Below are 27,511 nucleotides of genomic sequence, written 5' to 3'. Positions count from 1 at the left end.
CCAATATAAACTAACATAAAGATAGAATAAAAATTCTGAACAAATTTATTGAAGCAAAGTGAGATTACAGTGGCCTTTCAAAACTGAGGGTGTTTGCGTTATGAATACATCATACAAGGCTAGTCCATATGAGACACAATCTGATCTGATCAGACCAAAATAAATCTAAGCATACTGTTGTTGAGATTCCGAAGTACCAAGCTTGCAAAGTTACAAACTTTTCATGCATCCACTTGTTATGTTTTGCCTCTTATTTTTGTCTACACATCAATTTCATCACTGCCGACTTTAAGGTCAGACTGGATCAGATCATGTCAGATATGGAGAGACCTACAACACCTCCCCATAAGGCGTAGGACAGGTGATGGAGACAAAATGTTTGAGTTGAAGGATGTAAAGATTTGGTTCTGTATCTAAATTCCTTTTTGAGATATTTCAGCTCTAGCATAACCACTCCGCAATTTATACGCAAACTTTTAAACTAGATTGTTAAGCAATATTGATGAGCCATTGAGAGAAAAAATTCTGTAATGGTGTCTGTTGTCTGTCTGATCTTCAAGCAATGGAGACAGGTCAAACAGATTTATTCAAATCACCGTCATATTCAAAAGACAGCACCCTATTTGATAGTGAAAATGTTCAGCTCACTCTTTGCTATTTCCATTACTTTCATATAAAATGAAAATAATGACCCTTTGCCTGATGAACACACCAACGAGCTATTCCAGTGAGGATAAGCTGGATATAATAATCAAGCAACTAAATGAACTAAAGGATATACCACAGAATCTGTATGGAGTATTAGAGGTTATCCACTTCACTCATGTGTGACTTCTAACAAAAGCCGCTGGTTCCTGTAGTATTCCTCATTCAAACCAATTCAATGCATGACCTCAAGAGTTACCTGCATGACTTTTCTCTGGTTATTTTGAAACAGTCATGGTTGCACATGCAGGTACTTCTTTTGAAAGTCCTAAACAAGGTATAGCAGTCGCTGATAGGATATGCAGCTTATAGAACACAGATAACCTCTATAATGCGATTTGATAAGGACGGGATTGAAGAGAGTTTGGAACACGCACATGAAGATATTAAAGACTTGAAATCGAAATGTGAAGCTTTCAATAAGGCTAACTATGCTAGATACAATGATTTTGATACACTGAGTGAGGACATGTACACTCCAGGGAAAATCTGAAGCAAAGAATCAACAGTTATAAACAACCTGATATTCTGTGGTTTACAGGGGAATGAGAAGGAGAAATGGGAAACAGAGAATGGCCTACGCGAGTTTTGGATACAATGTATGGGGGTTCCCGAAAATTGGGCCCATTCTATAATTTTACTTGACTATCATCGTTTAAAAGCACAGCAAGGGAGACCAACTAACATTGTGGCAAATCTTGCCCAAATGGGAGACTGAGACTTCATACTGAGCTTTGCAAAGAACTTGAAGCAGTATAAAGTGAAGACCTGAACTGGAGTGAGACAGCAATACTTCGTACAACAGCATTACTCCATGGAACTGCAATAGCAGAAACAAGGACTTTTGCCATTATTCAAGAAGGCTGGTCAAGCAAATCTACCTAGGACCTTCCAAGTTGTTGGTACATGTATGGAGCTGGCTTTGTTCATAAACAAACAAAGATTTTACCACAGAGAAAAGATTCCTGAAACACATCCAATTTCTACCCATTTGAGATTCACAGATTCTACGGATTCCATGGCTGTCCGGAAAGGATGAAGCTGAGAGATCAGATACAGAGACTGTGTTGTCAACACCGAGTCCTCCACCAGAAAAGCGTACTAGAATCACAGAACCAGAAGAAGACTCTCCACATCAACAGCAATACCACCATGGGTCCTGATTCAGCTAATTAGGTCGGTCTTTCTGCACACCTGACTGAACTTGAAAATGGAAATCTCTAGGACTCTAAGATTGAGATACGTGGTTCGCATTTCAGACCCCTATACGATCCTTTTGATAATTGCAAATATTTTCACAATTTAAATTAAGCCTCGAACATTTATGCTCTCTGTATTGCCTGCTATATCATGGGAAATTATGTATTTTGAATTATTTACGATTTTATCTGCTATATTTGTTTGAATGTTTATATGTTACATGTTGGCAACTATGGTAAGTGAATGTTATCTTATTGATATTATTGTATTATTTGATATATATTAATTTTGAAATGGAGTATGATTGAAAAATGTAATTCAAAAATATCATGCATCACCAGCCAGATTTTGTGTATTGTGTGTGATACACTCTATCACACCTGTTGTGTTTATTCTGATCAAAATCATGAGAATTGGCTTTGTTTTAAATGTACTGGTGAAGTGGTAGCCTCCCAATCAATTAGTGGTGCTACCGTGTCCAGCGTTTTCGATCATCTGAGTAGTCGTAAGGATCTACATATCTATAAAGATATTGTTATCCACGCAGGAACAAACGATGTCGCTAAGGTCATTGCTTTTGACAAAACCATTTCTTATATGGAAGCATCAATAATTTTGCTGATGCGCAAAGCCCCCACTGCAAAAGTTCATATATCCGTCGCATGCCCACGGACGAAAGATCAGCTTCAGCACAAAATAGACACTCTGAACGCAGCTTTTAAGGACCTCGAAACACGGTTGGACTGTAATTTTATTGAATCCGGACAACAAATGGTTTACCAAAATGAACGCGTAGCTTTAATAAAAATTGTGATCATATTAAATTTAATTTTCTTTCAGGATTGAAACATACATTTTCTGTTATGCGTTATCTGAAACGTAGTTCAAAGAAGATGGGTCTAATATTATTGCAATTGATCATGAAGATTATGTTATTCTACATGAGCCTCATTGTGGTAGGAGTGGTGGTTACCATTTATGTTCATAATTTACTCTTGTATAGAATTAGAAATAATTTGAAATTAGTTGAAGGGCCAAGTGAAGAGATGTACCATTCAGAATCTGAAGAACTGGCAACACCTACTGGTGTAAGGTGTCCTTATGGACACTCTCTCACATTTTCCTGCCAACTGATGGAATCACATATTTGTCACAATTTTGGTGATGACTGATGGATTTTGCTAAGCACATGGATCATTTTGATTCATTTTGTTGAATGTGTGTCACCCAAAACCCACATTTTGAAAGGATTTTGTTGGATATTTTCATCAACATTTAGCTAGTACATTATCCAATGTAAATCTCGGCAGTCCTTTAAGTCAGCCCTCCGTGCCCATCTTGGCTAACCAGTTCACTTGTTTTGTTATGGTGTTTGTTTTTTCTGTGTTTTAAGTTTTCTTTTTCTTTTTGCTGTTTTGATGTTTGGCCTCCCTTTAATTTATTGCTTTTGCAATATTGGGCTGTGCCAGGCCTATGGGCCGAATGGGATAAAACTAAAATAAATAAATAAATAAATAAAATAAATAATCTTCGTAGCTTAAATAAAAATTGTGATCAAATTAATTTTAATTTTCTTTCAGGATTGAAACATACATTTTCTGTTATTGCGTTATCTGAAAGGTAGTTTAAAGAATATGGGTCTAATATTATTGCTATTGATCATGAAGATTATATTTTCTACATGAGCCATTTATGTTCACTCTCGTATAGAATTAGATATAATTTTAAATTAGTTGAAGGGCCAAGTAAAAAAGAATCAATTTTCTTTGAAATTTCAGTTCCTGGTAAGAAAAATATTATTGTTGGTAATGTTTATCGTGCCCATCGATCTAATACTGATATGTTCCTTAATGATCTTACCAATTGTTTAACTAAAGTTAATTCTGAAGATAAACATGTTTACATTTCTAGTGATTATAATTTTGATTTGTTACTTTGTACTGATAATGTACATGTAAAAATTAATACCATTAGTGAGTTCCTTTCTATTTTTTATAATCATAATATGTTCCCTCTTCTTGACAGGCCTACCAGAATCACACCCATAACAGCATCTTTAATTGATAATATTTTTAGTAACATCTTTATGCATAATATGAAATGTGGTGTTGTCATTGCTGATGTTAGTGATCATTTTCCTATTTATCAAATTACCAAGTCTATTCAGCTCTTCAATTAAACCAAAGTTAACAACTTTCATTGTAAGGGTAGAATAATATATTCAAAATTTGTCCAGGGTAGACATACCCCTCTCAAACTTGCATTCCCGAGTTTAACACTCTGCAACCGTTTATTTACTTTTTCAGAGTCATTGAATATCACAACACAATCTCGCGCCAAGGTTCTCGCGATCAGCAACTCTCATTGGTCATGTCATGTCATCACAGCAACCTACCAAACAACGAGCACAACCTGACCCAAAATCGTTGTGTTTCCACTGGCAGAAATTACCAGGTGTCACACCACATGGTCTACCTCATGAGGTGGATCACGATTGCCGGGTGTCCACACCGCATCACTCTGAACCAATCTGTTTCCACTGAGCACATTAACCGGTAACACTCTAAACTAAACCGCATTACCCGCCAACCGTTCCCCAGTAGATACACGCAGTGTGTCTCTGCACTGTTTTGTATTTCGTTATTACTTTTCAGGGTGGGCAAAGTGTTCTCAAGCTTTGCTTTTTTTTGGTCATCCTTCCATCTTTTCATTGAGTTGTTGATATGGTAAATAAATAAACTGAAACTGAAAACTGATTCCACTAACCTTACTGCTTCAGCAACTTGAGTGTACACATTGCCTGTGTGTGGGAGAAAGGTGGTCTGTTGAAGAGATTGCCACACCTGATGAGGAAATTATGATATAAAGATTATAGATATTAAGACCTTCCTTAAGTTAGTGATTTTGTATACATGTATATCACATTAAAAATGTCAGAGGTAACACACATACTGTATACAGCACATTTCTAATATTACTTGTATAGTACGGTATTCCAACATTTATTTATCAATTAATGCATGAAATACACAGAATATATCTTTACAACATAATTTCGGGCATGAAAACTGGTCTTGAAAAACAAAACACTGAAAACCATGTTTTTTACCATTTTCTGTTAATTTGATTCAGAAAAAGGTTGAAAAACACTGATAACAACAAAAAACTCTGAAATCAGCTAAAATGCTGAAATTTTTTATGCCTGTAATTTATATATCATACACCAAGCTATTGTCAACCTTACTAGGCTTCACTAGACTATTCTTCTTAAAATCCATACACCCCTGTACAACTCCTCCCACATGATCAGTATGTTTTGCCGATACCCATTTACACACTCGAGTGGAGAGGAACAATAGAGGTAAAGGGCCTTGGACGTAGTGCACAACATGATTACACTGCACAGGGTTCAAAGCTGTAATCAGGGGCGTGATTAAGTATATAGCCTGAAGTTACCCAGAAACAATGCAAACAATTCTGATGGGTGCAGTTCTATACAGACATATTACACAATGAGTACGGAAAAGGAATCAAAGAATATGTGGACTTTGTCTCGATGTTGTTATGCCCTGTGTTTCATGAAGCATCGTTAATCTCATTCCCCAGCCATTTTATTGTGACACGTAATGCTATCAGAGATACACAGACACTATTTTTGATTTTATAATTTTGATTATTATAATAATTTTTTAAATCTGGGAAAATTATAAATCCGGAGAAATTATTAAATATCCGGAAAATCTGAAATATCCGGGCAAATCACACCCCTGTGTAATACTTCAGATATAATTCTTACTATATGTGCAATATAGGTATGTAAAATAAAATAAAAACAGCCATCCCAAATTAAAAAGTTTGCCTTCCACTCAGGCCTTGAAATAAGCCAGAATTTCTGAGGGCCATTTGGGCCCTTGATCTTAAATGTTTGAGGGCCCTCACAAATTTTTGTGGGTCTGAATTTGGGCCATTGGTTTTAACCTATGAACCCCACAAAAAAGTGAGCAAATTGCCACAAATTTTGCGGGCCCGCCGGATGTGCCTTTTGTGGGCCCTCACTGATTTTCGGGGGCCAAGGGCCATTGGGCCCTCCTTATTTTGAGCCCTGCTTCCACTTACGATGAACATATGATTGTGACTTACATGTTGTGCATCATTATCTGCCATGACTGCCAAGCATTTGATACAAGATGCTAACAGGGTCAGTGGAGGGTTAGGTACCACACATAAACTGAAAAATTAAAATTCACAATAATGGTTCACTTAAATACGAAAGCTGTTTGTGATATACAAAATCATAAGAGAGGTACAGAAAGAGAAATAGAAACACATACATGCATTAATAGCTTTCTTCAAGACACTACCAAGTTCAGTAAACTTTAGTTACGCGACGGACAAAAAACACCGTTCTAAGGGCCTGACCAACCCAGATTTTGCATTTGGGGAGAATTTTTTATTTTTACAAAATCAGCTGTTTTGGGGCCCAAATTTAATGATTTTGACTGACAACTTTTGAAAAAAATTCAGGAAAACAAAACACATACATGCATTAATGGCTTTCTTCAAGACACTGCCAAGTTCGGTAAACTTCAATTAGGCAAAAAAAACCAGTTTTTCGTTGCCTTACCACCAAATGGTGTTATGGTAGTCCTTCTTGAAAATATGTGTGGTTTGAGAAGTTTACCACAGGAAATACAAAAACTATGATTACATCAGTATCATCCATTCTGGAGTTGATGTGGGACATATAGCAAGAGCACTAAGCCCTGTTGGTGCCCTGTCTATGGAAGAACAATTTTTGAAACAAATTGCTCAGATATGGCAAGAACGCTTAAATACAAACACACTTGTAATTAACACACATCTATGCATGTTTGCAATCTTTCTTTGAAGGCACGATTACAAATACGCACACAAATAGACGTAGTTGATACTGACAGGGTTAGCTCTTTGCATGTGGACACATAGAGAACTTCAATCAGATAGGTAAATCTTACAAAAATAATGCTTATCACCACGGTTCTTGAGGTACGAAAAACTAATCATGTCAAGTAACTCAAAGCAGACAGAAGAAATGACAAAACCTTAATTTTCTTACCTTGATATAAGAGGATAGATACATCCCATGATTGGTTGCAACCTTGCTGATATGGACCAATCCGATTCCAGCACTTGCGTCAACAGGTTCATAATTTCTGTCACTTGACGGCTTTGTATTTCTAGATAACACAGAAAGGTGAATTTTATGATAATGATTAAATCTTATAAAAAAATCTCATGATCTTGAAAATCTGCACTGGATACTTGTTTGTTACCAGATTCAATTAAAATATCTCCTGACAACTACTAAGCCATCGGTGGTCTTGCACCTCAATATATCACCAACCATGTTAACTCGTAAACTTCTTACAACCCTCCCTATGTAGCTCAACATCTTCGCATACCCACATGAAAACTTAATGCATATGGTTGTTGCGCATCTAGCAGTGCTGCAATATGCCTGTCCAAAATGATGGGTGGACGGGTGGCTGGATAACACCTTGTTACTACACTCATACTAACCTGAGAGGTTTCCTTTGCTTATAGAAAGAATAAGCCAATCTATTAAACACTGGAAAAGCTGCCAACCATTAAACTCTACGGCCCATCTGATGAGTGGAGGCCCTGAAATAAGGCAATAAAGAATAAACATCCATATTACACACAAAAATTAATATGATATTAATTGCTTTTGTAACAGAAATCCTTAACAAAGTCAATATCTGTCTAAACCAAAAAATCCACTGGGTTATTCCAGTTGAAATCCATGTGATGCGATGACGCAATCAGCCTAAGTCATATATACCCAGGGAATTACTGGCCGGGCCAGTGTTATCCATGTGGCTACAGGTCGGTGACCTTCTGCGTGGCATGCGGGGGGTACAAGGTTCGAATCCCGGGGTACCAAGTGACTTCTTTGTTCATCTTCTCTCCTTTTTCATTTCTTCTTTCTCTTCCGATAGCAAAAATACTTGTGTTAGGGTTAATGTTTAAACTTTCAAATGCCATGTATTGTACGGTAACAAGCTAGATTTACATTGCTTTGGTCACCATGATAGACAATCTCGCAGGATAGACAATCTCGCAGGATGGATATCCCACAGTATTACCAAATATGGTTATCCAGTGTTCTCCTAATCTTAATTTCTTTGTTTCCAATTCAGATCTACTAACCTTCTGGTTGGTGGATAAGTTCTCCAAGAGTTCCCATAGGAATCACAAAACCTTTGCAATGCTTGCCTAAAACAAAGAACACAAAAACACATTAACATCTATAGTTTCTATACACTGGTGTTTTTTCCCACTTATCTATGCACTGGCATTTTTACCTCACGAATAACTCACAGCAATTGGAATCGGAATTAGACACATGGCCAATTAGTCAATTATGCAATCAGTATGTTTAATGTATGATTGAGTGGCTCTCTATTACAAGTAAAAATTCCTAGAGTTTTTTTAACTTGTTAAAATTAAACCAGATGTAGCAATTATCATCTTTTAATTTCAGCCTCAATACTGTATAGCGGAACATTTTTGTGTGGTTTTCATTTTCATGTTTTTTGCGGTTGATTTCAGAATCGCAAATTTTAAAAGCCCTGTGAAAGCATTTGTTACCCATAGGCTTTAATATACAACTGTTTACAGATATAAGACACTGCAAAACTGGTGTGGACAGTGTCTTGAAGCCATGCATTATCACCTACCTGACATGAAGACAACCTTGTTGGCCAGCAGCTTCCACACACCTTTCCGACCAGTGCTCTCAATATCCTCTGACCTGTTATTGTCTAAGGGTTCAGTATAGCTTGGAAGCTGCTCAACAAACTCAAACACCTGTGGGTGTGGGGGGGGGGGCACACAAAATCATTATTTGAGTGGTAAAATGTGTAATTCAAATGCAAAGTTATGGCTTCGGGTCTGAAGCAATTACAATTTAACAATGTAAAAATGACCAACAAATCAGCTCCAAAACTCTTTCATATGTTTATATTTACAACTCTTTCTTGTTTCCAAATGCCTCCTCAATGTTGACTGCTGCAATGCTATGCTAAAATCCGTCCAAATAGTAGGCATCCCGATTACCTTATTTTTCACCATCTCAAAGCCAAAACTGATGCTTTTCTTTATCATTCCATCCAACGCTTCCCTAAAAAATGGTCTGACCTCCCCCGTCACATCACTGATATTTATTTGTGGAATAGCTTTAACTGCTTCAAATCCCACTTGAGAGACTACTCAGTCTATTCAAGAAATTGTAATCCTTTGTGCCATCTATGTTTTGTGGTGGTGATAGGGTGGGAGGGGCATTATCTCATTATGTTGTGGTGTGTTTTATCCTGCTTGGCTAAGTGCAATATATTGTGTCTCTTGTATCTTGGGGCTTCATGCTTTTAACATAGTGCTAAAAAAAAAAAAAAAAATGTTTGTACTTTTAATGTGTTAATAATCTTTGTAATTTTTATGTGTATTTATAGTGCAATACTTTGTTTATTTTCATGACCAGCTTGCAAGGGTGGGGTCCACTCATCTTTTAGATGTCAGTGCTTTATTTGCCACTTTTGTTGGGCCCTGGCAGCCCTTCCTTGCTGGTCTAATTTTGCTGTATATTTTTGTTGAAATGCCTAATGAATAATAAATAAATAAATAAATATCATCCTCCTCATACTAAACAGGTGCTACATGTACAAGCATAGCATTTTTGACACTATTTTTTTCAAATCTACATCCTGTTGCTCTATCCAGGGGTGTGAGAGGCCTCAGACAAAAAAAGAGGAAAATTGCTTTAAAAAAATCTGAAGAACAGTGTAAAATCATGGTAAAACCCCCAAAATGGACTGAAAATAAAAGAAATCACATACATTTTGGTGATAAAAAAGCTGAAATAAGCTTAAAAGCTGAAATAAGCTTAAGCTGAACTCTCACACCCTGTCATCAGAAAAGGAGCTAATTGATATACTGATGCATAGTCTCTGAGAAACCAGCAGCAAGCAGTTGGCCACATGTAAACGTGTTATTACATATCAATAGCTATTTTAGCCACACTTATCAAACACAGGACATAGCATCTGCACAATTGCTACCAGTATTTGATCACCAGCAATTTGTCTCTCAATCAATGCAATTGCTAGTATGATACAATAAGATGCCAAAGAAAATCACTGCAGGTCCGCTGATACACTACCGTGAAATTTTGATTTGCGAGTCCGAAGTCTTACAAAAAGTGTCACAAATGTGAACTCGTGTTACATTAACATTTTACTATTTGACTTTGGGCCCATAGGTTGCAAACCCAAAGGCCATGCACATGGACCTTACAGATTTTGGCTTATTTTGAATACTGACCATAACAAATGCTTTAATATATAATTATCTTAAGTTGAACTCTACCTTGGGTTCTGGATACAACACACATTTCTCTACATACATGTCCTTATTTCTTGCATTTAACCCTCTGAACACTACCTGCTGATCTAACCTTGCCTCTGATTGGTCAATTACATGATATCTTCACTTTAATTACCAATCAGAATGGAGCTTTGCAAATAATTCACCCCAACTTTTTTGGGACGTGAAATCATTCTAACAATTTTGCTGATTGGGCCAATTGATAATGAAAACTTCTTTTTGGCCAATTGGCAGGTAGTTCTCATGGGGTTAACTGACCTGTTTACTTCCTTCTGTTGAGAGTGCTGATAACAGTTTGAGTAAAGGTGAGAAATCCATGGGGAATCTTGAAACGGCAGACTGAAGCATCACTGATAGACCTCCTTCTACATCCTGTTAGCAACAAAAGTGTTTAAAAGTAATCGGCAACATATTTAACCATGTCACACTAAAATATATAACCAAAGTTAGCAGAAAATAAATGTAACAGACATACACAGGCATGAAAACTGGTCTTAGGAAAAAACACTGAAAACCATGTTTTTTTTACTATTTTCTCTGAATTTGATTCAAAAATAGGCTGAAAAACGCTGAAAACAATAATAAAAAACGCTGAAATCAGCTAAAACGTTGAAAATGTTCATGTCTGCAATGCATAAGCAGCAAACATATTGCACAGGTCAAAACAAAGCAGCAATTTATGTTAAAAAATAAACTAGTCATCAGAAAAAATAAAGCTTAGTGATCATCAAAATATTTTCACATGCTTCTAAATTCAGCAAAATGAGAACCTTAGTCACCAGCAAACTAAAAGCTTTGTCTTCAGCAAATATAAAGCTTAACCATCTATAATAAATTACTGAGTTTGGCAAATTGGTAAGGCTAAAAACATTTTGGAAAACGGATTTTTGCGTTGCGTAGAGTAAGGTTGTCCGCACCCCAATAAAAGGTCCAATTTTGTTTTTGTTTAAGTTAATGGTATCAAATAATGTTAATTAGTTTAAAAAGCACTGAAAGCTCCCTGCGAGCTAAAACTTTTCACGCCAACACAATACACTAATGTTGACATAGCCTGAAATAGGTCTTCTGTCCTGTCATCGGTGTGAAGATAATATGCCTATAGTCTCAACTATTACATGACACAGTAGAAACTCAATTAACATCTATTGTTTATTCAACTAATTTGTCAACATTGGCATATTTGAAGAATTGGCGGCCTATTTCCTCCTAAATGTATCTTATAAACTCGCCTCGTCGTGCATCGCAACCAGATTAAAATCCTGTTTGTCCGATATTATACACGAACACCAAAAAGGTTTTGTCACAGGTCGATATATTGGAGAAAATATACGTGTAATGTACGACCTGATGAGTTTGGCAGAGAATAAAAATATTCCTGGCCTTTTTCTCATGATTGATTTGAAAAAGGCCTTCGATTCGGTGTCACATACATTTATAATGAAAATATTAGATAAATTCAATTTTGGCAATTCTATTAAAAAATGGATTCGTGTTTTTATAATCAAGCTTCATCATCAGTCCTAGTAAATGGATTTCTTTCGGAATCTTTTAATGTGGGTAGAGGATGCAGACAAAATGACGGACTAAGTCCTTATTTATTTATCCTTTGTGCGGAAGTTCTAGGTATGATGGTTCGAAAAAATCAGAATATTAAAGGTATTAGAATAGGGGATGCAGAATATCGCATATCTCAATATGCTGATGATACTGTTCTTTTCTTGATGGCACAGAGAAGTCAATGAATGAAGCTTTTAAAATCCTCGATTCGTTTGAAAACATGTGTGGTTTAAGGGTAAATATAGACAAAACTAATGTTGTGTGGATTGGGTCAAAAAGTGGTAGCAATGAAACGATTTGTGATCATTTGAGCGTTCAATGGATCCATAATAATAATTGTTTCAGAGCACTTGGTATTGAATTCACTGTGTCACTTGAAAGAATTGTGCAGATTAATTATGCAAAAACAATGGAGTCAATTCATGAATTAATTTACCAATGGTCAAGACGCAACCTTACAGTTCTGGGCCGTGTAACAACAGTTAAATCACTTATTTTATCGAAGCTTACCTTTCTGATTTTAACTTTGCCTAATCCACAATACGAGTTAATAAAAGATTTAAATTAGTCCCAAACAAAAATGTTTGGTAGACTCATAACCGGTGCGATCTTACCTTTCCGATGTTGATTAAGATACTTCTTGCATCGATCCCGAGATGCGGAAAAACCAATAGTCATTTTGTCCCACATAAATGAATAAATAACAAAACCCCCGATCCCGAGTGGACTCACCCATTCGGTGACGTCACACGATAATCACCCTTATCCGACTTGGGCAGCCCCTACCGCCAAACTTGTAGGGGCGGCCGGGTCGGGATAATCAACATCGGAAAGGTAAGATCGCACGGTTATGAGTCTACCAAACATTTTGTTTGGGACTAGACTCAGTACGCGTCGATCTTACCGCTTCGATGTTGATTAAGATACTTCTTGCATCAACATCTGAAAGATCGATCTAGCAAGTAACCGACGGATGGAGGTACAAGATTGGCCAGCATCTGATAAGGATCGGGAGAGTGGGTAGCATGGTAATCGCGAGGTCAAACTATTTCCCCCCCTCACGGCCGGAAACAGAAAGACTACGTGAACAGACAAAACCCTGAACTGAAAATTCAGTGGTTAAGAATAGAAACACTGGTTCTTACCATGTTGGAATTCTGATTGTCCATAAAACACCTGATACCCAACCACCATATTATCTCCGCAGAATAGCCCTGGAGAACTTATCGCCTGGTCGTTGGTTTACGTTTTTGTAGTAAACCGTGGAAAAGGACGACGGGTTCTTCCAAGACACAGCCTGACAAATCTCTTCTATGGGGACCCCCCTATGGTAGGCCCACGAAGATGAGATAGATCTGGTTGAGTGGGCCTTGGGGCGAGCGTCTTTTGCCGCCCCGAGTCCACCAACACCTGGACCAGCCACCGTGCCAGAGTCTGTTTAGCGGCTGGACCGTGCGGTTCTGGCGTGAGTGATAAATAAGCGGTCATGAGCCCCTCTTAAGGTTTGTGTTCGCCAAGGTAGTGCTGTAAGCGCCTCACCGGGCACCACAACCTGTCTTCGGCTATTGACGAACCCTGCCCAATATTGGGGAGGAAGAGGGGCGAGTGTCGGAATGTACTTCGCTCATTTTTTGCAAGGAAATCCGGGCGAAGAAACAGCGTCGCTCCGTTGTTAGTAAATACGGAGGCTGACTTCGAGACTGCGTGCAACTCTGAGCAGCGCCGTCCCGAAGCCAACGCCAGAAGAAAGGCCGCCTTAAGAGTGACGTAGTTAAGGGTCGCTTTTGACAGGGGCTCAAAAGGGGACCCTTAATATACTCCAAGACTGTGTTGAGGTCCCATGGAGGGACCACCTTCCTTTCGGGCGGGCGCCGTTGAACATACCGTCGAGAAGAAGACTTAGGGACCCATCTGAATTGATAGTCGACCCGTCTTCAAATCCCGATGAATCGAGAGAATGGCTGACTTATAGTTGGCTATCGTTGCCTGCTGAAGTCCTGACCTGAACTTTTCTGTCAGAAAATCTGCCACTAGAGGCACAGGGGCTCTAGTGGGAGATGTATTTCTCTCATCGCACCATGCGCGTAGGGAGCCAAACGCTGACTATACGTGACGGAGGGTAGACTCTCGTCTACCCCGGCGATGAGAGAAGCAGCTTCTGATGAAAAGCCTCCCTCCGCCGCACGTTCCTGATAAGGGCCATGCAGCTAACTGCAGGTGCTCTAGTGGTAGACTTGGTACCTCTCCTCCGGGCATCCGGAGCAGATTTGGTAACTCGGGGAGTACTCGCGGCTGAGCCGCTAGTAGATCCACCATCGGTCGAAACCACAGGTGTTTCGCCAGAACGGTGCTATCAGAATGACGTTGCAATCCTCCCTCCCGATCTTGGTCACCACCCTTGCGAGCAGTGAGATCGGGGAAAGCGTAAGCAGTCATTCCTCCCCAGTCTCACGGACAGAGCGCCCACGGCGAATGCCTGTGGGTCTGCGACCCTTGAGCAATACACCGGCAGCTGATGATTTCGATGAGATGCGAACAAATCTATCGAGGGGTGGTACATCACCCCGAAGATCGTCTGGGCGACCTGCGGAGCAAGGGACCATTCTGTAGGTCCCGACACCTTTCCTCGTGACAGATCGTCCGCGAGGATGTTGGTGACTCCGCTATGTGCATCGCTCTCAACGTAATCTGCCTGGCCTTGCACCACCCTATCAGGCGTAGGGCGTGCAGGCATAACCGTGGTGACCTGGCGCCTCCTTGTCTGTTGAGGTAGGCCCCCAGGGTTGTGTTGTCTGTTTGGACAACGATATGAGATCCACGATCACCTTCTCGAAATGCTGGAGAGTTCTCTCCACTGCCCAAAGTTCGAGAAGGTTGATATGGACCTCCGTCTCCGTGGCCGACCATAGGCCCGAGACTGAGTCCCGTGGATGTGGCCCCCAGCCCAGCTTTTGACGCGTCGGTCGTCACTACGTGGATTTGACCGCTGGTGCAGGAAACCTGACACCTTGAGTCAAATTGGGCTGATGGGTCCACCACCAGAGTTCCTCTCGCGCGATCTCCGACATCGGAACCGCGAGGGATATTGGGTGACGACTGGGCCTGTAAAAGGCTAGAAGGTGTAGTTGTATAGGCCTCATGTGAAAGCGGCAGTGCGGCACGAGGTCTACCATACTGGCCATAAGGCCCAAAACCTTCATCCATGCCACAGCGGGTGCCCCTCTGACTCGGCCAAGAGTCGGGCACACTCGCCATGTTCGTCACCCTCTCGGTGAGGGCACCGCGATCCCTCCTTGAGGTTGATCTGGGCCCCTAAGAATAGTGGTGTCTCGCGTCGGGACCAAATTGGATTTCTTGGCGTTGATCAGAAATCCCAGGTCCCGCACCGCACGGACTACTAACTCCACGAGACACTGTGTCTCCAGTGGGGTGCGTCCGTAAATGAACCAATCGTCCAGGTAGCAACACATGTTGACTCCCCTGCGCTTCAGGTACGCTGCCACCGCCCTGACCAGGAGTGTAAACACTCTGGGGAGGTGGACAAGCCGAATGGCAGGCATCGAAACTGGTAAGTTTGACCCTGTACCTTGAAGCGTAGAAACCTCTGATCTTGAGGTGCGATCGGAACATGCAGATATGCGTCCGAGAGATCTAGCGATGCCGCCCACATACCCTTGATGGGGCAGGCTAGCACCGGCGAGAGTCTCCATTCTGAACCTCTTGGGCCTGATGAACTCGTTCAACGGCTTGAGGTTCAGAATGGGCCTCAGTCGCCGGTCTTCTTTGGAGCCAGAAAAACGTGCTCCAAAACCCCTTGGTGAAAGGGGGTAGACGGGACAATCGCTTGCCGTGAGAAGCTGAGTGACCTCTGACAGTAGTGCCCGACGCTGGGGGCCGTCTGGCGGCACTACCGTGGACCTCTGAATCGTGCAGGCGCACGGGGGGTGGCTGGTAAATTCCAGCCTGTAACCCCCACTGACCACTGACAATACCCAGGCGCCCGGTGAGATGGCATGCCATCTCTGGGTAATGCACAGCGGCCGCCCACAGGGGAATCCTGTGGAAGTCAAGGCCTGCCGGCATGGACTATCGACCGCCGTGCCCTCAGGACCGATCTGGTTTGCCACCCTTAGAAGAACGGCTCTTCTTAGGGGGCTTGCCATACGGTCCAGCACTACTCTTGCGCTTCCCAGTTTTTTTGGGAGGTGCTGGAGTAGCCTCGGGCTCGGGTGTAGTCTGTGGTGCGCGTCCTGCTGAAGCCGGAGCTGGCGCTGAAGAACGCTTAGAAGACTTCTTCTTCTTGTGCTTCTTCTTCGCTTTACTGCCCTTCCCTTGGTCAGGGCAGCCTCCGACTTCTTCAGAGTGCTCTCATTGGTGGCCTTCTTTGCCCGGTCCTCAACCGTAGCGCAAAAGGCCTGTCCAAAGAGTAGCCCCTGTCCCACCGAGTCTGACTTCTTCATTGCATCAGCAAAGTCGGAGCCGTAAGTTGACTGGAGGGACAGACAGGCATTCTCCCGGCGGCGAGATGACATCCTATGGGCTAGGCCCATAGAACTCTCGTTGAGGTTAGCTGTTAGCACCGCTAACAGATTAACCTCAGCGGAAGAGTTCCGGCGTTGCCCGTGGTCGTTCGCTACCTTCCTACCGAGGGGCCCGGCAAGCGGGGTAGCGACGCTAGAGACTCTGATAAGCGGCGTGCTCGCTTATCGATGAGCTTTAGCTCCTCCTCCCACTGGGGGAGAGCGACCCGCGCCTTGGCGCTAGCGGCAGGCGCTGGCAACGCTCTGGATCCATGTCAGGGACCCTGAGGTAGGTTTCAGTAGTCCTCCTGCGAAAACACGCAGTGGAAGCGTGCAAGCACGCGGCGTCGAAGCTCCAGCGAGCCTGACAGCCCCACTGAAACCTACCCTTGAGGTCCGCCGGGGAATGCAAGTGCGGGCGACCCTTGTGTGGACGCGCTAGCTGGGCATCCTACTGAAAAGATGCCCTGGTCCTCCTGAACGGACTCCTCCTGAGAGAAAGCCAGGCCCAAACCTTGGGCCACACGGCTCATCACCTCAGCGGTGTCCGCAGGCAGACCATTGCTAGCGAGTTCCTCACGGGGAAGCGGGGGAAGGATACCTGAAGCTAGCTGCACAGTCTCATCAGACTGTGAGTCGCTACTGGTTTCATCTACCGACTCCTGTCCCTCGCCTTCAGACTCTGACTCACTCTCTGATGAGGAAGAGATCTGACGACGGGCATCTGAAGGTGGACAGGGAGGTGTCGCCACCGTGTGGCTAGCCAACTGAACACCAGCAGAAGAGGGAGTACTCCCGCTAGACCCCGAGATGCTAGCTATAGCACCCGGGATCCGCGACGCTCTCGCTGCTGTCGCCCTAGCCATAGCAGTGTGCGGCCTACCCTGAGCTGTATCAGGGTTAGCCACTCGCCGCCCGGGTTGGGTAACAACTGGTGGTACTGCCTGCCCAACGCTAGGCGGCACTTGCCACGGTGGAACACCGTGGAAGAAACCACCCTGCGGCGGATACCACGGGGCATACCCTGTCGGTAGCTGACCCTGAAAGGATCCGCCACCAGGAAACCCCATGGGCGGCAGTACCAGTACCGCCTCCCCCTGTTGCCACAGAGACTGTGGTAACCAGGACGATTACTGCGGTACCTGCGTGGTTGTAGCGTAGGTGCCCGGTAGGGCTCCCGGCTGCGTACCACTGTACCCATGCCTCACAGCGTTCCCCGCTAGAGGATCAAGCCGTGTGTATGGGTACCCCGCTATACTGGCTGTCCCTTGGCTAAAAGGAGCTTGCCTAGTATCACGGGTAGCTGAGCGTGTATACCCTCGATCAGTCACCTCGCTACCTGAATAGGCAGTATCAATCAATGGAGCCATGCTCCGCTGAATAGATAGTGATCGATCATAAGAGGGTAATTGACCCATTGACTGTAATGGATCACCCACGCTCTGCTGGCTCTCGAGGACATAAGTGGGTTGTTGATCAGCCAGGCTGTTCAAACTACCTACCCTAACCTCTTGAGCCTTGCCCAAGGTCGCTGTGTGTGGCGGACCACTCACGGCAGCTATGGGCGGCGTGCATAGTGGCTACCACTGAAGTCAAGCCGTAGCTCGACTCGGTAGCTGCCACTGTTTGCACTTGGGTCGCTGTCCCGTGAGAGACTGCGAGCCCAACCCCGGTATAGCCGCTAGCCAGTCCCGGAGGACAGCCGGCAGCCATTCCAAGGCCCAGGGAATCACTCGGCGGTCCCACCATGGAACGCTGCCGTGTGACAACCCCAGTTGGTTCTGCTAAGACTACACCTGAAGCGTTAGCCCCGGTATCGTCTCTGCTAAACCCATGCACGCGTTTTCATTCGACCCTTGCGGGGAACGAAAGGCGTGCTGCGTGCCGTGGATCAACCCAGGCAAGCCCGGGGCTCCACTGGCACGCTGCGTGCTACAGACCGGCCGAGGCAAGTCCGCTGCACGCTGTATGCTAGGATTCAACCCAGGCAAGCCCGGGTTACCCTTGGCATACTGTCCGCCGCCGGCTACTTCGCGGGTGCTAGACCCGCTCGTTCGCCAGCAATAGACGGGTGTCCACCTGCAAGAAGCTCGCTAGAGATCTCACTGGTAGACTGGTACTCGCCTGTTAGGGGCAAGTACCGCCCTGCTGCCTGCTACTAGCTTAGGCGTTAAGTCAGTGCTTTCGCTGGCTGCTAGGCCTTCGGGCTCGCTAGCAGTCCCGGAGGGTCCGCCTGCTTGCCCGGGACCGAGCCCCAGAGGTTACCTTTAGCGTGGCCCTTGCCGCCTCGCTAGTACCTACCATATCAATCTTACCTGTAGGCTTCTGTTTCTTAGTCTTCTTCTGTCTGTGTCGAAGACCTAAACGAGCGCTCCTTTCGAAATCATCGAGGTGGATGTCCGCTAAGCCTATGCAAAAGGAAGCACACTTATTTGATTTAGAGCAATCCCTGTGGGAGTAGCAGAGTGGATGCGGGTCCCACTCTGGTACAAGGGAAGGGCATGATTGACAAGGCCTAGACATTGTAGTAATCGGGAGCGTACAGCACTACCCCCGAACACAAGCTCAAGCCCAATAAACAGACCCACACGCACAGTGGCTGACGCTGATGTAGTGGTATGATATAAAAATATATATACAAAGGGATGAAAAACTGAAAACCTTTTGGGGAAGATTTGTCAGGCTGGTCCTTCGAAACCCACGAACTCTTATCAGTAACTCGGCGTCATCAGACGCGTACTGAAAGATATAACGATAGAGCACACCATAAACATAGCGATAATCACTCACCATACATGTATACACAGTACTGTACAAACATCTATTGTAACTTACTAGTCTGTTATAGTTGTTTTACGTGAGAACAAAATATAAAATGGCGCCCTAAAGGCGGCCATTTTGAAAACGTGTGTCCCGTATATGAACGGAAACACACATACAAGCTAAGTTTTTGGATCGTTTTTGTCACTTTTCTAGCCGAAAAATGTCGTCAAAACTATCTCCCTAGCGACTATACTGGTTGGTTTTTACCTCAGTGTAACAAACAAACTGTATATCTCGTCCTTTGGTTCGTAATGATACTTAGCGTTGGTAAAGAAAAAATCCACACGTCTATCTCATCTAGAAACCAAGGAGGATAAAGGGTGATTATCGTGTGTGACGTCCCCGAATGGGTGAGTCCCCTCGGGGGATCGGGGGGTTTTTTGTTGTTTATTCATTTATGTGGGACAAAATGACTATTGGTTTTTTCCGCATCTCGGGATCGATGCAAGAAGTATCTTAATCAACATCGGAAACGGTAAGATCGACCGGTGTACTGAGTCCAAATAATATATAAATTTATATGGAAAGGTATTGATAAGGTTACAAGAAATCAAATGATACAAGACTACGGTCAAGGAGGTGTGAGAATGGTTGATGTCCAGTCATATATAGATGCGCTAAAAATAACCTGGATCCGTAGAATCATTAAAAATACGGAGACAGAGTGGGCAAAACTCTTTCTTAAGACAACAGGTATAAATCGTATCCAGGACATTGAGGGTGGATCTATTAATATTATGAATTTCATGAATAACAACAATGATAAACCGAATCAATTTTGGAAAGATGTTTTTTGGCATGGTTTAGTTTTTCTAACTGTCATCAACCAACTACCAGACAGGAGATACTGAAAAGTTCACTTTGGTACAATGAAAACATTAAAGTGGGTAAACAAAGTTTGTATTACCAGCATTGGGTTCAGTAATGGTGTTGATCTTGTAAATGATCTTTTAAATGAGAGAGGGAATTCCTCTCGCTGGAGGATTTTACGAGTACTTTTCATGTTCGCACAAATTTTGTTGAGTACGGTGGTGGTGTAATATTGGCGATCAAAAAGTCATTTCCAAAATTCTTTGACAAACCTGGTGATACTCTTGTTTACCCTACTATTCCATTTCACTTTGATGTCCTCTTTAAAGATAGAAAGGGTTCCAGAAGAATATATAATATTCTGGTTTCGAGAAAACCAATTGTTCGTAAATATGTACAAAATGGGAAGAAAAGCTTGAAGCTACATTTGATCCTTCAAGATGGAATGTTATTTTTAATACACCCTTCAAATGTACAATAAGTACTAAACTCAGGTGGTTTCAATTCAGAATAATTCACAGAATCCTTGGTACAAACGCATTTTTATTTAAAATAGGGATAAAAGATTCCAGTCTGTGTACCTTCTGTCTGGAGGAGAATGAAACTATGATTCATATGTTTTGCAATTGTCATGTGGTTAAGAAATTTTGGGATGATGTGAAAAGGTGGATCGAAAACAAAGTCAATATAAACCTCTCTTGGAAAAAAGATAATCTTCTTTTTGGCGTTGGTCCTAGCTATATTATTCTGGATTTGATTCTAATTTTATGCAGATTCCATATATATAAAATGAAAATGAAAGAAAATAACCCTTCGATCCACATTTTCAAGAAAGAACTGCAAAATCATTACAAATTAGAAAAATATATTTACATATGTAATAATAATATTGGTATATTTTATAAAAGATGGGGCATTTTCAATTCACTCTGTAGAGAATAAGATTTAGACCCTCATACACGTGGAGAGGTTTTTGCATGGCGATGTGTAAGTGGCAGAACCTTGTAATGTGAGGTTCTGTACTTACATAGCGTTGTGCGAGAGCCTCTCTGTGTGTATGCAAATATATTTCATCATGTGTATCATGTAATATCATTGTGTATCATGTGTATGATTAATGTTTACCTCTGTTTAAAGTTTAACTTGAATAAATGTTTTTTCCTCTGAAAAAAAAAAAGGAAAAAAAAATTAAAGCTATAAATTTTCCGTGATAACGGAAACCAGACTTAATTTCACGGAATCAGAGGTAGAAAACGAAAAAGTTGATTTCATAAAAAATTGAAATAAGTGAAAAAAGTGAATAAAATACAAATAAAAAAATTAAAAATGTTAAGTGAAAAAAGTGAATAAAATACAAATAAAAAAATAAAAAATGTATGCCTGTTTTTTGTTGTTTTTAATAAAATATACGTGTAAAAAGTGCGAAAAAAACAACAAAAAAAAACAAACAAAAAAAACATTGGCATGTATTCTGTGTTCAACAGTGTCTATTTTTAGTGTTTGTTTATTGAATTAGTTTGTAAGTGAAGCTTTTGAGTTGAAAGACAAATTAATCAGGGTTGCCAAACCTGTGGTTTGGTAACCCAAATGGGTGACTTTTGAACAATTTCCCTGAGACTTCCCATAGGAACAGATCATGGTTAAGAAAAAATAGGGTGACTTTTCAGCAATGCAGGTGCAAGTCTGGTAAGGACAAGTATTTGGATGTCTTGAAGGCCTACATTTATTCATAGCCTTCAAACACATGTGTTTGAAGGCCTATGATTTATTCAACTAATGGACTGGGTCGGAGAGGGTTTGTCTGATACAGGAGCAGCTGACAGGTTATTTGTGTCAGATGCAAAATATTTAGGCCCATGTGGATCGTAAGTGTCCTACAAAATTGTAAATTTATTTTGATTGTTCTGAGACTGCACTTCAAATTGCGATGCATCAGGCGAAATTGCACCACAACTTTGAAAATGGGGTGCACCCCCATGTAACAAAATTAACTCAAACATTGAAATTGCATCTGACCTTCTCAATTGTAATTCTAAATGACAATATCCTCTCACCTCACTAATCACATTAAATAGAACATTTAAAAAAAATTATATAAAATATCAGTACCGCAAAAGACAGTGACCGCGAAAGACGGTGACCGCGAAAGACGGTGACCGCGAAAGACAGGTGACTGCTAGTCAACACAAGTTACATGCTTTGCCAAAAAATGGCACGGTCTGAGCATATCAAAAATAGCCATATAACATGTATCTATTGAAATATTGTAATTAAAATCTTACTGTTGTCCAGAATTCTTCACATAGGTGTTCTTGTTTGAGAAGTTGTGCTGCTAAATCAACAAGCTCCTGTAGGTAGTGATTAAAAAACATAAAATACAGACCATACATATCAACATTCAAAAGGTTTATCTTTTTATAACTAATCCGATCTTGGGGTTATATATTATGCATATCAACTACGGTATCAGTTTCACACCTTGCTAATGCCAAATTTGAACCATGTCAAGTTTCAATTTCCTTTGAAACACCTAGTGACGTCACGCTGGACAAATTCCATTCACTGTCAGAGGAGGTTCGTGGATGTGAATGAAATGGAGCAAATAAATCTGAAATCAATACAGCATTAATTTGCTTAGAATTGAACAGGGCACCCGCCCCATCAAATCCCTCGAATACCTCTTTGAAAGTGACAGAGGCGTCATCAAAGTTGGAATACATAATAGTACTGTTGTACTTTATTTTCTGATGTTAACATGTCAGAATAATTAAAAATTCCAACATCAACATGATGTCGACGTAACTTGTAATAAAATTGGCTAACCAGACGCCCTCAAATGTTGACATTTACGACAGCATCAAGGGTCACAAGCAGGAAGGCCTTCTCCTGGGGTTCTGCCATTGCATGCACTTTAATACAACATTAACAATTGTCTTTCCTGCATCACTTTGTCACACCAGCTAGGCATTTACAAACTGCCACATCCACAACTTTTGTTTGTCGCAAACCACAACACCCAGGTAACTTTGCTTCTATAACAAGTGGCAGCAACATTTCACTTTCAATGTTTCTTCTCACCTTTAGTAATTGGCAAATGGGCTATTCCAGTTGAAATCCTTACACCATCAATTAAAGACATGGCCTTAATCTGCCCCACAGGGGGTGCAGATTTCAAGTGGAGTCGCCCATTCAGTTAACCATTTGAAATTAACACTCCCTGTGTGGGAGATTAAGGTCTTCCACAGGGGTTGTATGGAATTCAACTGGAATAGCCAAATGCTGAATAATTATGATAATTCAATCACATACCTTAGATCCTCCTACAGTGTCTTCCTGGAATATGGTCAAGACTAAACTCAACAGAGCGTACACTATCGAGTGGCACATAGCACTGACAAGCTGAAAAGACAATGAATAGATAAGCTGAGAAATCTTCCACAGAATGTAGACAAATTGCAACTTCTATCAACTTGTAACTATGATTAACAAATTGCTGTCCCATCCTATAACAAAATTTATTATCTGACGGAGAGAATCAATAACCTGTAATAAAGTTACAGAGATTAGGTCTTACAACAATCAAACCTCTTTCTCCCTAAATGTTATTCTAAAACAGAAGTATGAAATATTATTTCTCCTTAATGCTTGTCGCTAGAGAAGCAGGGGAGATACGATTTGGAAACTTGGGCTATAGTATGCTATTACGCTTCAATGCTACTGGCTTCCTTTAATAGCTCATCAGTGGTAAAGAGTGCTGGTCTAGATACCATGCGATCCCAAGTTCAAGTTTTTACTTCCTTGGCCCACTCGATAGAACATGGCCTACTGGACAGAACAGAATTGTGGCCAAATTCCCCCCCCCCCCCCAACAAACATTACTCAACACAGATAATGGCATTGATATGTTGGATTTTGATGAGTGATTAACCTACAAAATTTATTTTGGTGCATTCTGTAATTTCACTTTCTAAGCTAGCCTACCAGTGGTAAATATTAAAAGATTTTACACTCTCCATAATAAGATCACATAATGAAAATTCAAAGCATCTTACTGTGTTATCTCCCATTTGATTACTCGTCAACCCTTCATGCATATACTGGAACACTTTCAACTGCATAGCTTGCTGTCCAAACTTTTGAACCAAGGGAGAGGTTTGATCTGGTCTAGCTACACTGTGGAATACCACATACGCTAGAAGTATGGGCCCATGTGCTGGTAGACTGCCTAGACTATGCAATACAACTTGAAAGTCCTGTTAACAATTAAATAAAAACATATTTGATTAAGTTTTACTCAGGTCATGCCTGGGTTAGTAAGTGCCATATTTCCATGTTATTGGGTCAACAAGTCCGTTCACATGAAACACTAAAGGCCAGGCTATATAATTGTTCAGCGTCTTGTGGCTAATTTTCCATTGCAACAGATGCATCACCCAACTTATATAGCTAAAATATTTCCGCAGTGGCTAAAATATTTCCGCAGTGGCTAAAATATTTCCGCAGTGGCTAAAATATTTCCGAAGGCGGCAAAAATATATCCGCAGCCGATAAAATATTTCCACAGTAGCCAAAATATTTGACATGCCTCATTGCTAAAACTACAAAGGCCTCTGTCTTGGTAGCGTCCAAAGAGAGATTCTAATTACAGGGAGAAACTGTCACATACGCCACCATTGTTAGTTATCACAGGTCCAGTAGCTGTTTATATTACAGAATAAAGTTTCATGTAATTTTGAGTCTTTATTAAACAGTTGTTTAAAATACTTACCTTTGCAAGTTTCTGATCTGTAAATAACTTATTGGCTTGCAAACTGTGGAAAGAAGAAACACAACAATAGATCCATTGAATATCAATCTAATTTCAATATTTCAGAAAATTCATGTGAAGAAAGATCATTTATGACACTTATTAATCCATATTTCGAATTAACCCTCCCTATATTAAAACAAAAAAACCTACAAATAAATAAACAGCCACACACACACAAAGCAACAAACAACCAAAAAAAAAAACAAGTGTGTCAGTCAATGTTAGAGCCATATCCAGGTTCAAGTGCATTAAAACCATAGACCACATCAAGCCTACATTTGAGCCAAAGTATAAATCCATCAGGTCTGGGTCTGTGCCAAGTCAAGAGTCCTAAAAGAGAGGCTGGGTTTGTGCTTCAGTCATCCAACATACAGCATCCTTTAATGTCTTCTATCTATTTAACTTGTTTAATCACAATGCTCACCTTTCGTCTTGTTCCTCTCCTAGTAGCGGATATAAATCCATGCATTCTATCAACAATAGTGTATTCAAGAACCTGATAATGAAGAAAAAAATATTGCTCATGAGCTATTGCTACAGGTTGACATTTATTAAAAGTAATATTGTGACTGGTTTTTATTTTTTATTGGTTTTTCTTTCTATACTTCCTTTGCTTTCTCATTGGACTCAAATATAATTTTCTCCAATATTACCAGAACTTCCTGAAATGCAGCACATTAAAAATTTGCTCATTCAAATGATGACATTGTGTAAACATTGAGTATTGACAGTATTCATTTGGCCTAAAACCAGAGGCTGATTTATAATGGATTGTCTTTTTGACTGTAAGTTCCCAAACAGTGTACTGTATGTCATTCTTTTTCACTTTTTCTTTGATATCTCTGGACGCAGAACTACATTGCTCACACTGTATTCACTCGGTCGGACATCCGGGAACATTGTCCCCTTCGTCTCCTTTGCACAAGTGTGCGCATAGCAACCAGCTCGAGAAAGGGGAACTGCACATGCGTACACTGGTTTTACATAGCTATTTCCCCTTTGTGACGTCAGCCCGACCAAGAGAATCAAACCTTGAAAAGTCTTTAACAGGTATAGCTCAACCATCATGTAAGAGAAGCCAACAGGCAACTTTATCTACACATCTGTTGCCCAATTGAGTTTTCACATGACCAGCATATTGTACCTTTATACTATTTTTCTTCTTGCGAAGTAGTGAAATCAGTGCGCATTTCATTAGGCACAGCTTCATATCACAAGCATTCACTCTAAGCACCAGCGTATGCATGGGCACGTTTAAGGTGCTGAAAAGATGTGTGGCGAAACACAACTGCCTCGACACGTTGATGTCACTGCCTCGAAGAAGAACAGTATAGTACACTGAAAGACTCATTCCTCAACAAGTCTCACATCTAGGGTGAACAGTGAAGCTAACCTACATAAACTCACTTGGAAACAACATTTGACATGCTACTCTGCCATGAAAAACAGTATTTAGGTAGAGACAGTTGAATTCCATAATACCTACCCTATTCTATCAGTTAGTCTGTGGGCCATATCCTCTGCGTCTAACAAATGCCTGTACGGCTGCCGGGTCCCAAAGCCTTGTTGCTACAGGAGAGATAGGCAAATTAAGAAATAAATGTGAGTAAAAAGGTAATGATAGCAAGCAAACTGTGTGGAACCTTCAATAATTTCTGTCACTGACTGACAGTGATTGCAATAATTTGCATTACAGACCTTGGCACACCGTCCAACTGCATATTCTGTACATATTTTAGCTAACGTTAAAGCAACAGTTGACAGAGAATATAAAATGCAATTAATCACTCATTGTAAGTACAATTTATGTAATGCATAACACTGATACAAATATTTACCTTGAACATCTTGGCTAGTTGCAGAAGTTTAGATGATGGATCTGGCATCTCACGAACGTAGAGTAAGATTATCTCCAACAATTCACACTAGTAAAGATAATAATTATGATGGGCGAGGTTAAAAGGGGCACATAAAGGCAAGTGACTGACTTGTTAATATTGTTTCTAAAACATGCTAACAAAATATCACATGTTAAAAAAGATTTAAAGTATACATAGCAGTTGTTTACCGTATTATGTGGTACCCTGCTAGAACTCACCGTAAGAGTATTACTGTTTAAAAGGGAGCAACATAAACTGGCCTCAAAAAGAAACTTATGGAATAGTGTGGAACAAGACATGTTTCTTGAAGAGCAGAGCCGTTCCACACTATACCATTGTTGTAGTTGTAGTCCTTGGCCCTATAATATACATATCTTACTTGTCACCAATGCGCTATAATTTTTGAGAAAAATGCAAAAATAGGCACAAAATTGGCCAGGGGTGTAGTACCCCCTTAAGAGTAGAATATTGAAGTAATCCTGTGTGTAATTTTTGTTCATTTTTATGGACAGGATTTTAAGATATGACCTTGTGAAAAATTATAAGTTTCTTTTTGAGGCCAGTTTACATTTCAATCAAAATTGAGTTTTCACCACAGATGGCATCATATTGGTAGTATTTGCCTCAATTCAAATCAGAGGTAGCCAAGTACAGTTTTTGTTGTGCACAGCAAATGTCTAGGCATGTATAGAGCATTCCTATAATTGATGGGTGAACATCGATATCGCTCCCTTCTTGACCTTGCTTCAAATATTTTATAATCA

The 27,511-nt window shown here is 41.1% G+C and overlaps 1 protein-coding gene across 1 annotated transcript in view; it reads right to left on the bottom strand.

The window, feature by feature from the left end:
• Positions 1-27,511, bottom strand: part of LOC140166030 (nucleoporin NUP188-like) — an 89,882-nt gene that overhangs the window by 26,092 nt on the left and 36,279 nt on the right. Inside the window, 14 exon segments of the mRNA XM_072189403.1 lie at positions 4,672-4,748; positions 6,046-6,133; positions 7,001-7,121; positions 7,465-7,566; positions 8,116-8,181; positions 8,646-8,775; positions 10,606-10,719; positions 22,340-22,405; positions 23,367-23,456; positions 24,110-24,310; positions 24,826-24,868; positions 25,292-25,363; positions 26,354-26,436; positions 26,706-26,792. Of these exon segments, the coding sequence (XP_072045504.1) occupies positions 4,672-4,748; positions 6,046-6,133; positions 7,001-7,121; positions 7,465-7,566; positions 8,116-8,181; positions 8,646-8,775; positions 10,606-10,719; positions 22,340-22,405; positions 23,367-23,456; positions 24,110-24,310; positions 24,826-24,868; positions 25,292-25,363; positions 26,354-26,436; positions 26,706-26,792 (1,340 nt within the window).

This window comes from Amphiura filiformis, chromosome 12 (genome assembly GCF_039555335.1).
Source record: "Amphiura filiformis chromosome 12, Afil_fr2py, whole genome shotgun sequence".
Lineage (NCBI taxonomy): Eukaryota > Metazoa > Echinodermata > Ophiuroidea > Amphilepidida > Amphiuridae > Amphiura > Amphiura filiformis.
This window is presented reverse-complemented; position numbering and strand designations above follow the sequence as displayed.